The following is a 14,017-nucleotide window of genomic DNA, read 5'->3' as shown; positions in this document are numbered from 1 at the left end:
CTCCAGGCTGGATGTTCTGTTACTGCATCACAGTGATGCAGATTTATAGCCGAGAATAACCTACCCAGAAAAAGTAAGTTTAACTGTTCAGAAGAAAAAAAACATTTAATGAAACAAAAAGACTTTCAAGCATTCCTGATAAAAAGGCCAAAGTTGAACAAAGTTGGCATTCAAATATGGGACTGGGGAGAAGCATAAAAAGTAAAACAGAAGTGAGGAATCATAGGGAAAAAATGAAGTTAAATTCTTTACATTCTTATATGGGGAGATACTTACAGCACCTCAGAATTTTATCAAAACCAGAGTTCTTAGAGGGACTCTAACTAGACAGTAGACATGGGTGGGATTCTATTATGTTTGATTCTATTCTCAAAACAATAATGGAAGTCTGTAATTGGGGGGGGTGGAGGGAGAAGAAGAGAGAGGAAGAACAGGGGAAATTATCTCAAAATAAATTGCATGAGGAAGAATTTATACAATGAAGGATACTAGCAAAATACTAGTACAAATCATCTAGTAACAAATCATCTCACATATCACATACATATCAGGCTGGATTTAGACTAGGAATACAGAGCTAGTTTAATATTAGGAGAACTACAAGCATAATTGTTTATATTAATAAGAAAAGTAATAAAACATGTTTCAATATATGCAGTTTTTGATAAAATATGATACCCAATTCCTGTTTTAAAAAATTATTAAAAAGTATAGGAATAAATGGAGCTTTTCTTAAAATGATAAATTGTATCTATCTAAAACTAAAAGCCAGCATTATCTGTAATGAGGATAAGTTTTTCCAATAAGACCAGAGGTGATATAAGAATGTCCAATATCACAATTACCATTCAATATTTTACTAGAAATGTTAGCTACAGCATAAGAAAAAGATGTTGAAGAAATAAGCATAAACAGTGAGGAAGCCTAAAGAATTACCATTCACTGTAGATGATATGATGTTTTACTTAGAGAACTCTAGAGAATTAACTAAAAATAATTGAAACAACCACTTCAGCAGTTATAGATTTTAAAATAAGTCTCTATGAATCATCAGCATTTCATTATATTACCAACAAAATCTATTTAGGATATGGGAAAATAGGTAAATCATTGCATTGTTGGTAGAGTCCTACCATTTTGGAGAATAATATGGAACTATGCCTCCAAAAACTATTAGAACTTACACATCCTTTACTTAGGGTTAACAACATTGAATATATACTACAAAGAGATCAAAGAAAAAGGAGGAGTATATATATATACATATATGCATATATACATACATATTCATATTTATATATAATATATAAATAAATATTTGTGCAGCTGAGGGAATAATGGGAATTGTGTGAATCAAACTGAATCTATCTTATGACAATTCTAGATTTAGCTCAGTTCCCTTTCTATTCAATTTTGGATCTAGTATAATTTCTGCCTTGTGAGAGATTTAATTATGGTTAATTGTGAAAAAAATTTATTACATTGTTTTAACCTAACCCTGCATGATTGGAAATCTGGATTACTTCAACATGTTGCTTAGAGAGCCTTAAGTAAGGACCCTTACCTATATTATGATGATCAGAAACCCAATCAGATTCAAAGACTGATGGAGGGAATTTTTTCACAATTATAGATTTGGAACAACCCATATATCTTATCGAAAACTGGTCCTGTACTAGTCAATCAGGTATTATTTCTTTGTATCTTTGATTAAATACTGACACTTTAAAGTGGGGGACTAGGATACATCTTTTTCAGATTTCAGGGAATTGCACCTGCTCCCTCTCTCCCTCCCCGCTTGGACAATCCATAATCTTTCCTCTAATTAGAAACTAATTACCTAATTTCATATTTTGACTGTTTTCTGTTTGTTGTTTTCTTTTAATGCAGAAAAGTATATTTTCCCTGCCTTTGGATTTCAATGCTAAGCTGAGGAGTCCTAGGACTAAGTTGTTACTCAATTCATTTGTCTTGCTTAATAAATCAATATGCTTGGAAGCTAAAACCTTTGTTTCCTCAGTCATTTCATCTTTTATCACTTACCTATTTTCAACTAGCCCATTTTAAAGGTATAAAACTTCCATGTTCAGACCCCATTCTGAGTATATATATTCACTGAGATCTTTTCCATTGTATGCATTTCCCTCTCCCTAGAACTGGTTAAGTTTTTAATTGCACCTGTAGGACTGAATTTTCCTCTGTATTGCCATATAGCACAGTATCTCTATCCTTTTCCATCCTCTCTCTCTTCTTTCCCCCCATTCTCCCCTCAGATGAAATGATTTTATTTTAGTTTTAAAATCCCTCCTGATTCAGATATTCAGAAATTAGGGAATCCTGGATTTATTCCTAGACTGGCTCTTTTAGAGCAGGGGTCCTTAACCTAGGTCTGTGAAGTGTTTAAAAAAAAAAACATTTGATAACTTTGTTTCATTATCATTGGTTTCCTTTAGCAGGGAGTTAATGTGGAGGATAGGGTTGGTCTTGAAGGCAGAAAGATTTGAGCTCACATACAGCCTCAGTCATTGACCAGTTTTGTCACCCTAGGCAAGTCATTTAACATCTCTCTGCCTTGGTTTCCTCAACTGTAAATGGGAAGCATTATAATACCTACTCCTAGGGTTATTATGAAGATCAAATGAAATAATAATATATTAAATAGGCACTAATAAATTTGTGTCCCCTTCTCTCTTCCTTCCCTTTTGTACTTCTGTGTAATTTATTCTATGCACTTAAAACCTTGTTCTAGATTTTATTTTATGTATTTACAAATCTTGGTCTGAGATAAGATTTGAACTCTGCACTAGATTTCTGGGAATGGGGTAGGAGGTTGATGACACAAATTAGGTGGTGTTCCTCCCTTAGAGGATTTTGAGATTTTAAAGTTTTATAGCACCATCTCAAACACCTGGGACATTTCATACTCCTTGTTTTCATAATTACAAGATTATTTGAATTATCAATTGAGATTAGGAATTTGAATAGATTTATTTGTTCTTGAGGTTAATAATACTAAATATAGGATCAGAGATTTGATGGTGGATGGTATCGTAGAGGTCATCGAGTCTTATCCTTTTATTTGAGGAAAAGAAGATCCATATCAGTTATATCAGTTAGGTAATTAATACAAACACACAGATTATAAGCATCCAAGTTAGGAGCCAAACCTAGGTCATCTGGTTTTAAAGTCAGTACTATCTCTATTTTGTTGCCTCAACAATAAAAAAAAATTTTACAAAGCACTTTAATATTTGTTGTTTAGTTGTTGTAGTTGTGTCTGACTCTCAGTGATCCTATTTAGGATTTTCTTGGCAAAGATACTGGAGTCGTTTGCCATTTCCTTCTCCAGCTCATTTGACAGATGAGGAAACTGAGATAAACATGATTAGGTGTGCTTAACCAGGGTCACACAGTTAGGAAATGTCTAACATTGGATTTGAAGTCAAGTTTTCCTGACTCTATCTTGGCACTGTGCCACCTAGCCCTTTTGTAAATTCATATAGGTAATAAAAGGCAGAGGCAGAGTTTGAATTTAGGAACTCTGACTTCAAAATTGAGCCTTTTGTACCACACAAAGGCAAGGAGGATGCCTCAGTTCAGATAGCATTTAAGTCTTTTGCCAGTCTAGTGGTATAAAGGAAAAAGGCTGGTCTCCAAAGACAGAGGACACAAGTTCAGATCTTATCTCTGATTCTTATTATTCTGTGATTTTGGGCAAGTTAGAACCCTTGATCCTCAGGTTCCTTCTTTGTAAAGTGAGGGGTATTGAACTGGATGATCTCTGAGGTCCCTTATAAATCAAGATCTATTTATTCTTCTAGGAAGTAACTGATTTAGCCAAAATAATTAGTTAAAATTATTATCAGAAAATGGCCACAGTGGAGCATTTCTGTCCTTGTAATTCTGTCATCATTCTCTGCTCCCAACTTACTATTATTAAAATTTAATTTGAAGGTACTTTTGACTCATTTTTCCGAGTTCTAATCTAGCCACAGACACTCACTAGCTGTGTGACCCTGGACAACTCATCAACCATGTTTACCTAAATTTCCTCATTTGTAAAATGGGCTGGAGACTGAAATGGCAACCCACTTCAGTATCTCTGCCAAGAAAACCCCAAATGGGGTCATAAAAAGTCAGACATGGCTGAAAAATGAGTGAAACAACTTTTTGAATGCCATCCCCAGGCTAGGACTAGTTTATGGTGACTCCTGGAATCACCTGGAAAAATGCTAGCTGGAGCTTATTTTGTGACCATGTACTTACCCCAAGTAAGATAGAGCAGTCATGATGTCTGAACAGAATGAGGTGTCTGGGTCCTCCTTGGATTCTGCTGCCAGAATTTGCTATATGGAGAGAAAAAAACAGTAACACAGAGCAAAGTTTGAGAGGAGGAAAAGATACAGGATGGGGATTCTTTTTAAGAAACTGCTGTAATCCTACAAGGGGGTAGGAATTAGGAACTGTGTGAAGAGGGTTGTTCACCCATGTCCCATTGCTCCAATTACCTCCTAATTTATACTTTAATAGTATAAGGACATTTGATGATGGGAGTTCCCTGATCAATTTTGTGAGCTCCCAAGTTAATCTGATGAACTTTTATGATGGAAATTCTTTGGGAGTAGATGGTGAGCCTTCTTCATGGAGAATAGGAATATCCATTAATGCCTTGTTGAAAGGACAGAGTATGGCTCTTGACTGGAGAAGAGAGAACTTTGCCCAGATTGGCTGGCTGGATTTTAGAAGAATAAAGTTTTGTGAAAAGAGCCACTCTTTTGAAGAAGGCCTATTATAAAAGTGATCTTTGTGAACTCTTTTTTTCCTTTTTTCCCTAATAAAAGGACATTCCAGAGTGCAGGAGGGTAGACTGGTATTCTTGGAAGAATCAGTGGAAGGAAATTCTTGCCTATATAATTTCTTCCTTTCAGGAACTGTCAATGGTTGCCTTAGGGCAAAACCAAAGTTATATATACTAGGTCATAGCTGTCTTGCCCATTCTACCTCAAAGGTAAATTTCCAGTGGATATGCCAAGAGATCCTAGAGATACTATTCCTATGAATAACAAGTCTGTTGGGAAGGATGTTGTCTGTATAGTAATTCCAAAGTGTATTTGCCATCTGGAGAGTCTAAACCACAAGTGACACTATTAATTCATGGAATTCATTGTGTTGTCCCAGTAGCAATTTTGAGTTCAGTATCATCCAATTGTAAATGATTTTAGTATTTTTCTACATATTTTATTTGTTTTATTATTATCTTTCTTAATATTCTAAATATCATATTATAAAATGTATTAACAAAGTTTATTATATCACCTCTTTAAATGATTACTGGTGATAATCTTCTTCCTAGTCATGGTAAGCTACCCAAAGTAAGCCCACAGCAATCCATTTCCTTGTGGACAGTGCTATATCCTGTCACATTCTTGCTACATCAGTCCAACCTTCAAGTTTACACTATTCCAAAGAAGATAAGAATGGACTCTTTTAAAACTTCTCCAAAAACAAATTCCACAACCTTCTTAAATTTTAAATTCCAGCAGTTATAGCATGCCTTTAAATGAGAAAACACCAAGGTTCAAGTCCCCCTTCTTTGTATACTGTTTGTATAATTTGCGTGAATCACAATCTCAGTGACCTATTCAACTCTCAAAGACTATAAATTTCAGAGTTGATAGAACAGAATTGATAGAGTGAAACCACAAGTGTGGTCAAAAGTAAAAATTATAAAGCTATATTGAGGGCAAAGAAAACTATGACAACTGTTAAGAGAAAATCTTGATCTGTATTTTTATAAATGTAAACTTCTTTTCCACTCCATACTCACTCCAGCTTTTTGTTCTCTATAATAAATCTCTTTCTTCCTCTCTTCCCACTGAGTTCCTTCAAGGCAGAACCCAGAACTGCTCAATAAATGTTGATTAACTTCAGAGGACACATAATCCAATCCTACCTCTACCCGCCTTTCGCCTAGGTTGTGTTATGGATAGAGTGCAGTTCTAATTAATACTATTACTACTACTACTACTACTACTACTACTACTACTACTACTACTACTACTACTACTACTACTTTCTCCACCACTACCCACCACCACATACATAAAAAGAAACTGTGACTAAAAGACATTAAATGACCTGCTTAGGATCATATATGTATTTATTATTATTATCTTTCTTAATATTCTAAATATCATTTTGTAAAATTTATTAACAGTGTATTATATCATCTCTTTAGTAATGGTTCATAAAAGTAGTGTCAGAACGGGATTTGGTCTCCAGGAATATCCTATTCCAACTAATCATTCTAATCTCCTTGGGCAGACTGAACCATCTGCTATAAATAACTGAAATAAAAGAATTATTTCCTTTTACCTTAAAAGGATGACTTTTGCCCAAGAAAAGAATCTTACTCACCAGCAAATGATTTGTTGCTGCCCTCCTCAGATGAGTTTTGAAAAAAAATCTCTTTCCCTGGGCCATTATTTCTCCAGCTATCAGGAGGGACTGAATAAATTCTCTTCTGATCTGTACATCCTGCAGTTCATAGATGTTGTTCATGGAGGGAGGGAGAGAAAAAGAAAAAAACATGAAGAAAGCAGCATATTCTGTATAAAGTTATAGTCAATTATTGTTAATCAACAATTTAGTCAAAAGCTGTACAAGCATTTATTAAGCACTTATTTTAAGTCACACACTGTGCTAAGCAATGTTATTGGTTATAGTGGTTTTTCTTTCTCAAAGATGATCAATGACATCAGAACTTGCAAATGAGTTAGACTTAAGAGGCAGAAATGTGCAAAGTCATCAGACTTACTCTCTCCTCCAGAGTCATTAGAATAAGGCATAAATCAAAGATGGTTGTCCCTGGTCCTTAAAAAGGACCCTGACTTCTGGGAGGGCATACCATGACATGCAAGTAAATTGGATTTAAGTGAGGGAGGGCTGGGCAAGGTCACTGGTCTCACTTTCTCCTTCAGAGCCATCTGGGTCCAATGACCAGATATAGATCAGGATGACTGGAGATGGCCCTAGATGCATTGGGAGACCTTGCCTTTTTAACTAAAATCTTCATCAGGTCTCAGTTTGATTGAGACGGAACTCATTCAGAAATTAAGGCTAGGTAATGATTGAGGCAAAGAATTTCTTCTTTCTCCTAGTCCAAAAAAATCTAAATAAGCAAATTAATTTGGGAGGGGAAGACTCTCAGGATTTTTGACCAAAACAGAAATGACTGCTATTTACATTCAATATGAATCAATCAGAACCTAAATAATGACCAAATGGGGTTTGACCTAGATCCTATTGGTGGCCAATGAGAATCATATTGGTTTTGGTTTAAGGCATAGTCCTTAAAAAAAGAAATATAGCCAAGATACCCCAAGATATCTTGGGAGGGTTCAGAGGTGCAAAAGAAAAAAAATGCTTCTAAGAGCATCTATTTAAGGGTATCATACCCTATGTGGATAGAGGGAAAAGGGAGGGAGGGAAGGAAAGATAGGAAGGAAGGAAGGAAGGAAGGAAGGAAGGAAGGAAGGAAGGAAGGAAGGAAGGAAGGAAGGAAGGAAGGAAGGAAGGAAGGAAGGAAGGAAAGAAGGAAGGAAGGAAGGAAAGAAGGAAGGAAGGAAAGAAGGAAGGAAGGAAGGAAGGAAAGAAGGAAGGAAGGAAGGAAGGAAAGAAGGAAGGAAGGAAAGAAGAAAAGAAGGAAGGAAGGAAGGAAGGAAGGAAAGAAGGAAAGAAGGAAAGAAGAAAAGAAGGAAGGAAGGAAGGAAGGAAAGAAGGAAAGAAGGAAGGAAAGAAGGAAGGAATTGGTCAGATTAACTGGCAATGGCCCCAGTGCAGTGGGAGACTAACTTAGTATTTTGCTAAGCAGTGAGAGTAAAGGCAAGAACATGTTCCCTGCTCTCAAGGACTTTATATTCCAATGGGAGATATAACATACAAATAAGTGTGTGTATGTATGTAAATGTTTATTTTTTGTTTAGTTATTTGTGGTCATGTCCAACTCTTTTTGACTCTTTGGGGTTTTCTTAACAAAGATACCTAGGTGATTGGCTATTTCTCTGGCTTGTTTTACAGATTAGGAAACTGAAGCGAACAGGATTAAATGACTTGCCTAGTGACAAAGCTAGTAAATATCTGAAGCTAGATTTTAACTCACTTCTTTTTGACTTCAGGCCCAGCATATTATCCACTGGATCATCTAACTACATGTCTCTGTCTGTCTGTCTGTCTTTCTCTCTCCCATCTCTCTCCATTTATATGGAGAAATATGTGTATAGATGTAAATATACCTATCTAACTTCTATCTATCTATCTATCTATCTATCTATCTATCTTTCTATCTATCTATCTGTCTGTCTGTCTATCTGTTCTATTGAGGAAGGAAAGGAGGAGAGAGAAGAAGAGAGAAAAAGGGGGAGAGGAACAGGGAAGGATGGATAGGGAAGAGAGAGAGAAAGAGACAGACAGACACAGGCCTAGACAGAGACAAAGCACAGACATAGACACAGAACGAGACTAAATGTAAAGTAATTTCGGGGATGGAGGTACTAAGCATCTTGGTGAACCAGGAAAAGCTTCTTGAAAAAGGAAGACTTTTAGATGATTCTTGAAGGAAGTCAGGGATATTAAGAGGTAAGATCTGGGGGATAGCTGGTGCAAAAAAGCACAAAGATAGGAAAGGGAGATCATATACAAGGAGGTAGACCAAAGTAGCTGGATTGTAGAATTAGTGAAGAAGAATAAAGCATAAACTGAGAATAATTTCAGAGAGAAGGAGCTACCTGCATTAAAGGATACTGGGAAAGGTTTCCTGCAGAAAGTGGGATTTTAGATGAAATCTGAAGGAAGCCAGGAGGTGAGTGATGAGAAAGTAGAGAATTCCAGGCGACCACTAGTGAAAATGAATGTAATTAGGAGATAAAGTGTCTTATTTGAGGAACACTCCAGTTTCTTCATTTGGTATGGCTTGTATCTTTTTTCTTTTTTTTGGATGCAATTGGGGTTAAGTGACTTACCCAGAGTCACATAGCCTAGTAAGTGTCTGGGGCCAAATTTGAATTCAGGTCCTCTTGATTCTAGGACCAGTCCACTGCACCATCCAGCTTGGTATGGATTGTATAAGCACTTGGTTGTAACATTTGACTTACAGGGCAGCTGGTGTTGAAGCAGTTCACTATTTTTTCTACAATTTCAATCTCCACAATCGGAAGCAGTTGCTCTTTGGGGACGAGTAGAAGCACCTTTTGATAACTGAGAAATAGGAGCCAAGTCATTTCCTTGCATGTAGGTACCTGGAAATTCCAGAGGAAAACATGAGAAAGAGAAACCAGAAGCTTGAGAAATGCCCTCTTTTTTCATTCCTAATGAAAATGTTTCAGCATTCTGCAATTTGGATAATGCTACCACCATTATCATAACCTATTCCCACTAATGATTAGAAACACCCTTTACCAAAGTATCCTTTCCATTTTATGTTCTTCCATCCTTTTTGGTTATATCCAATTTATCTAGTATACTTATTTGTACATAGCCTAAGTAAATAAATATTTATATATTAATTACATGTTAATTTAACTTAAATGTTAAATATATACAAATATGTACATATGCATGTGTGTATGTTTTCCTATATATTGAGTGTCTTTTGAGAGAAGGAACTGTTTTTGCTATTCTTTGAATACCTAGTATATAACACAGGGCCTGACACATATCATGTACATCATAAGTACTTCTTGACTTGATTACTGGGGCCCCACTTTTTGCTCTATTCAATTGGTTGGAAAGAGCTAAATTTGAATTCTGCCTCAGCACTTATTTTTTGTGTGACCCTAGAAGGAGTTATAGAATACACATAAAGCTTTTTGCAAAATAAAGTGCTATGTAAATATTAGTTATTATGGTTATTAATCTTATTTTCTTCAAGATCATTAGAAATCACTCATCTTAGGCTTAATATAAATGGAACCAAAATGGCAGATTAGTGACCACAATCCAGGCAAAAATCTTTCAATGTTCCCCTCTAAACAACTTTAAAATAATGCTTCTAATGAAATTTTTGGAGTGGTTGAACCAACTAAAGATACATTCTTTTAGCTTAAAACAATTTAGGAGATCTGCAAAAGGTCTGTGACATCTGGGTAGGGACTAGACTAGAGTACACACAGTAGCAGTACCAGTGACTAGCCTTAGCAGCCACTGAGACTGTGGCTGTGGCAGACTCGGGAGCTTTCAGGACAGAGACAGTAAGGGAGTCAGACAACTGTCAGAAAGATTATAGGGGATTCTTTGCTGACATGGGGTACAGCTGGTGCTGATTGGCAATTCTATTGCCCTTATGTGGTTCTGGTTTGCAGTTTCAGGATGAAGGAGAGTGTTTGTGATTGGACACAAGGGAGCAGTGTTTTTGGTCATAGTTCCAAGGCCAAAAGGAGAACTAGCACTTGTAGCTACAAGGAAGCAGGGGCCTTTCCTAGGTAAAAAATCAGGGTAAAAACTAAGAGAGCATCGATCATGCTCTGTATAATATATTTTGTATAATGTACAATACTGTATAATACCCTGTATAATACCTGTATATTACCATTTTGTAAGTATTGAAAACTTGAAAATCTCTAAAATTAGCTCTGAAAAATAGCAGCATGAAAAAGCTGAAGCTTGGGATAGTGACCCCAGCCCCTAATGCAGACAAACAGAGCCTCCCCAAAATCAAGTGCTCATGATAGACTGAGTTAATATAATAAAAATGACAATTCTACTTAAATTAATCTACTTATTTAGTTCCATACCAATGAAACTGCCAGGAAATTAAGTTATAGAACTAGTTCTATAAAAAATAGTAACAAAATTCATCTGGAAAGAACAAAACATTACGAATTTCAAGAGAATTAATGAAAAAATGCAAAGGAAGGTGCTCTAGCTGTACCAGAGCTAAACTATAATATAAAGCAGTAGTTATCAAAATCATAAGGTCAGTACCTTATGCTAAGAAATAAGAGTATTGGATCAGTGGAATAGGTTAGGCTCACAAGTCAACTACTATAGTAATGTAGTGTTTGATAAACCTAATCATTCCAGATTCTAGGATAAGAATTTGACAAAAATTTCTGTGAAAACTGGAAAATAATATGGCAGAAACTAGGCATTGAACAGCATCTAACACCCTACACAAAGATAAGGTCAAAATGGGTTCATGATTTAGACATAAAGAATGATACCACAAGAAAATTAGGAGAACAAGGGATAGTCTACCTCTCAGATCTGTGGAGAAGGAAGGAATTTATGATCAAAGAAGGCCTAGAGAACATTATAAAATGCAAAATGGATAATTTGGATTATATTAAATTCAAAAAGTTTTTGTACAAACAAAACCAATGTGGACAAGATTAGAAGGGAAGCAGAAATCTGGGAAAAATTTTTACTTCCTAAGTTTCTGATAAAGGCTTCATTTCCAAAATATATAGAGAAATGACTCAAATTTATAAGAATAAAAGCCATACTACACTTGATAAATGGTCAAAGGATATGAACAGATAGTATTCAGATGATGAAATTAAAGCCAATTCTAGTCATAGGAAAAAATGTTCTAAATCACTATTGATCAGAGAAATGCAAATTAAGAGAACTCTGAAATACTACTTCATACCTCTCAGATTGGTTAAGATGACAGGAAAAGATAATAATAAATGCTAGAGATGATAGAGGATAACTATATGGAATTATGAATTGATCCAACTATTCTGGAGAGCAATTTGGAACTATGCCCAAAGGGCTATCAAACTCTGCATACTCTTTGATCCAGCAGTATTTCTACATATCCCAAAGAGTTCATAAAAAAAGGGAAAAGGACCCATATGTCCAAAAATGTTTATAGCAACTCTTTTTGTAATGGCAAGGAACTGAAAATTGAGTGGAATCCATCAGTTGGAGAATGGCTGAATAAGTTATGGTATATGAATGTAGTAGAATATTATTGTTTTATAAGGAATGATGAGCAGGCTGATTTCAGAAAAGTCTGGAAAGACTTACATGAACTGATGCTAAGTGAAGTGAGTAGAACCAAGAGAATACTGTGCCCAGCAACAAGAAGATTATGTGATGATCAACTATGATGGGCTTAGTTCTTTTCAACAATGGGGTGATTTAAGGCAATTCCAATAGACTTATGATGGAAAGATCCATTCACATCCAGAGAGAGAACCATGGAGACTGAATGTGGATCAAAACAGGGTATTCTCACCTTATTTTTTTGTTTTTGGTTTGCTTTTTTCTCTTTTTTCCCTTTATTTCACCTTTTAATCTGATTTTTTAAAAAATGTTTTATTTTCAAAGTATATGAAAAGAATATATATTTAAAAATATATATTCAACATTTACCCTTGCAAAACCTTGCATTCCAAATTTTTCTGCCTCACTTCCCTCATTCCTCCCCATACAGTAAATAATCCAGTTTATGTTAAACATGTGCAATTCTTCTACACATATTTCTACAATTATCATGCTGCCTAAGAAAAATCAGATCAAAAAGAAAAAAATGAGAATGGGAAAAAAGTAAGCAAATAACAACTAAAAAGGTGAAAATACTATGTTGTGATCCATATTTAGTCCCCACATTCCTCTCCCTTAGTGCAGATGGCTCCCTCCACAAGATCACTGGAACTGGTTTGAATCACCTCATTGTTGAAAAGAGCCATATCCATCAGAGTTGATAATTGCATAATCTTATTGCTGGGTACAATGTTCTCTCGGTTTTGCTCACTTCACTTAGCATCAGCTCATGTAAGTTTTTCCAGGCTTATCTGAAATCATCCTACTGATTGTTTCTTATAGAACAATAATATTTCATAACATTCATATACATAACTTATTCAGCCATTCTGCAACTTAGGGGCAATCCATTCAGTTTTCAGTTCCTTGCCACTACAAAGAAGGCTGCAACAAACATTTTTACACATATGGGTACTTTTCCCTTTTTTATTGATCTGTTTTTTCTTGTGCAGCATGATGAATATAGAAATATGTTTAGAAGAATTGCATATGTTTAACCTTTTTTGTATTTGGTAAAATAAAAAGCTATTAAAGTGAAAAAAAGAAACTCTTTTATATAAAATGTCAAAAAAACTTCCAAAAATAAAATGAATGTTCAAAAAACTCACCTAGAAATAGTATGAATTGAAAATTGACCATATACCTTGGTTCAGAAACAGAAACTTGGTGGAAGCTCCAACATGGAGTCTGGGCTTGGTAACCAGCAGCAGAAGCAATGTGTTTGTGGTCCTTGGAGAGAATGGTGATGAGAGACAAAGCTCTCCAGGAATGGTGTAAGGGGCCATCAAGGAACACATGGTCTCTAAGGGAACTATGCTTAGGTGGTCATTCAAGACATGAGAAGAAAGACCTGAGCTTTCATACAAGATGACCTGTTAGTGGATTTGCTTTAGACAGTCAAATAACAGGTGGAACAGATAAAAAGTGATATAGAACTTCCAACAGTCCAAAAGCATAGTAGCCTCCAGGAGAGGAGTGATGACTGTAAGATTACTGTAGGTGTAATAAAAATAATTTTTAAAATATTAGGAAAACAGAAAAGTTACATGCTTATCTCATATAGCAGTGAAGTAGTTGAAAAGCGACATTCCCTTCTACACTCTCTCTGAGAGTAGGGATACCCAAGGACAAAAGGAGGAGGAGGGGGATTAGTGACAGTAAAGATGAGGGAACAGGCAGCCCTTATCCGGGAGGTTAGGAAAAAAGTGGGCATAGAGAGCTGGCCTGGGATTGGCAAATATCTCACACACTGTGGTAGGAGGCTACTAGTGAGTTAATACAAGATCCACTGCCTCTGTCCATCCCACTTACATTGGGTTATGAAAAAATGAGAACATAGGATGTTCCCATAACTTGGAATAGCCTCCCTCCTCATCCCTACATAATTAATTTAAATTGTATCCATTTTCAAGGTCAAGTTCAGGTCTCTCCTCTTTTGTAAAATATTCAGTTGTTGCCCCAGTTCATA

General features: G+C 35.7%; 1 protein-coding gene across 3 annotated transcripts in view; it reads right to left on the bottom strand.

The window, feature by feature from the left end:
- Nucleotides 1-14,017, bottom strand: part of LOC100919262 (maestro heat-like repeat-containing protein family member 1) — a 111,136-nt gene that overhangs the window by 39,970 nt on the left and 57,149 nt on the right. For all 3 annotated transcript variants that reach the window (XR_004233684.1, XR_004233683.1, XM_012549105.2), the window contains exons 15-17: nucleotides 9,153-9,296; nucleotides 6,418-6,537; nucleotides 4,267-4,346 (exon numbers count right to left, since the gene is read on the bottom strand). Coding sequence is in view for 1 of the 3 variants with exons in the window: in XM_012549105.2 (XP_012404559.1) it covers nucleotides 4,267-4,346; nucleotides 6,418-6,537; nucleotides 9,153-9,296 (344 nt within the window). In the remaining 2 variants the exon portion in view is untranslated. The remainder of the gene's footprint in view (nucleotides 1-4,266; nucleotides 4,347-6,417; nucleotides 6,538-9,152; nucleotides 9,297-14,017) is intronic.

The sequence above is a fragment of the Sarcophilus harrisii genome, chromosome 4 (assembly GCF_902635505.1).
Source record: "Sarcophilus harrisii chromosome 4, mSarHar1.11, whole genome shotgun sequence".
Classification (NCBI taxonomy): domain Eukaryota; kingdom Metazoa; phylum Chordata; class Mammalia; order Dasyuromorphia; family Dasyuridae; genus Sarcophilus; species Sarcophilus harrisii.
Note: the sequence above shows the minus strand (reverse complement) of the source record. Positions and strands in the feature narration are given on the sequence as shown.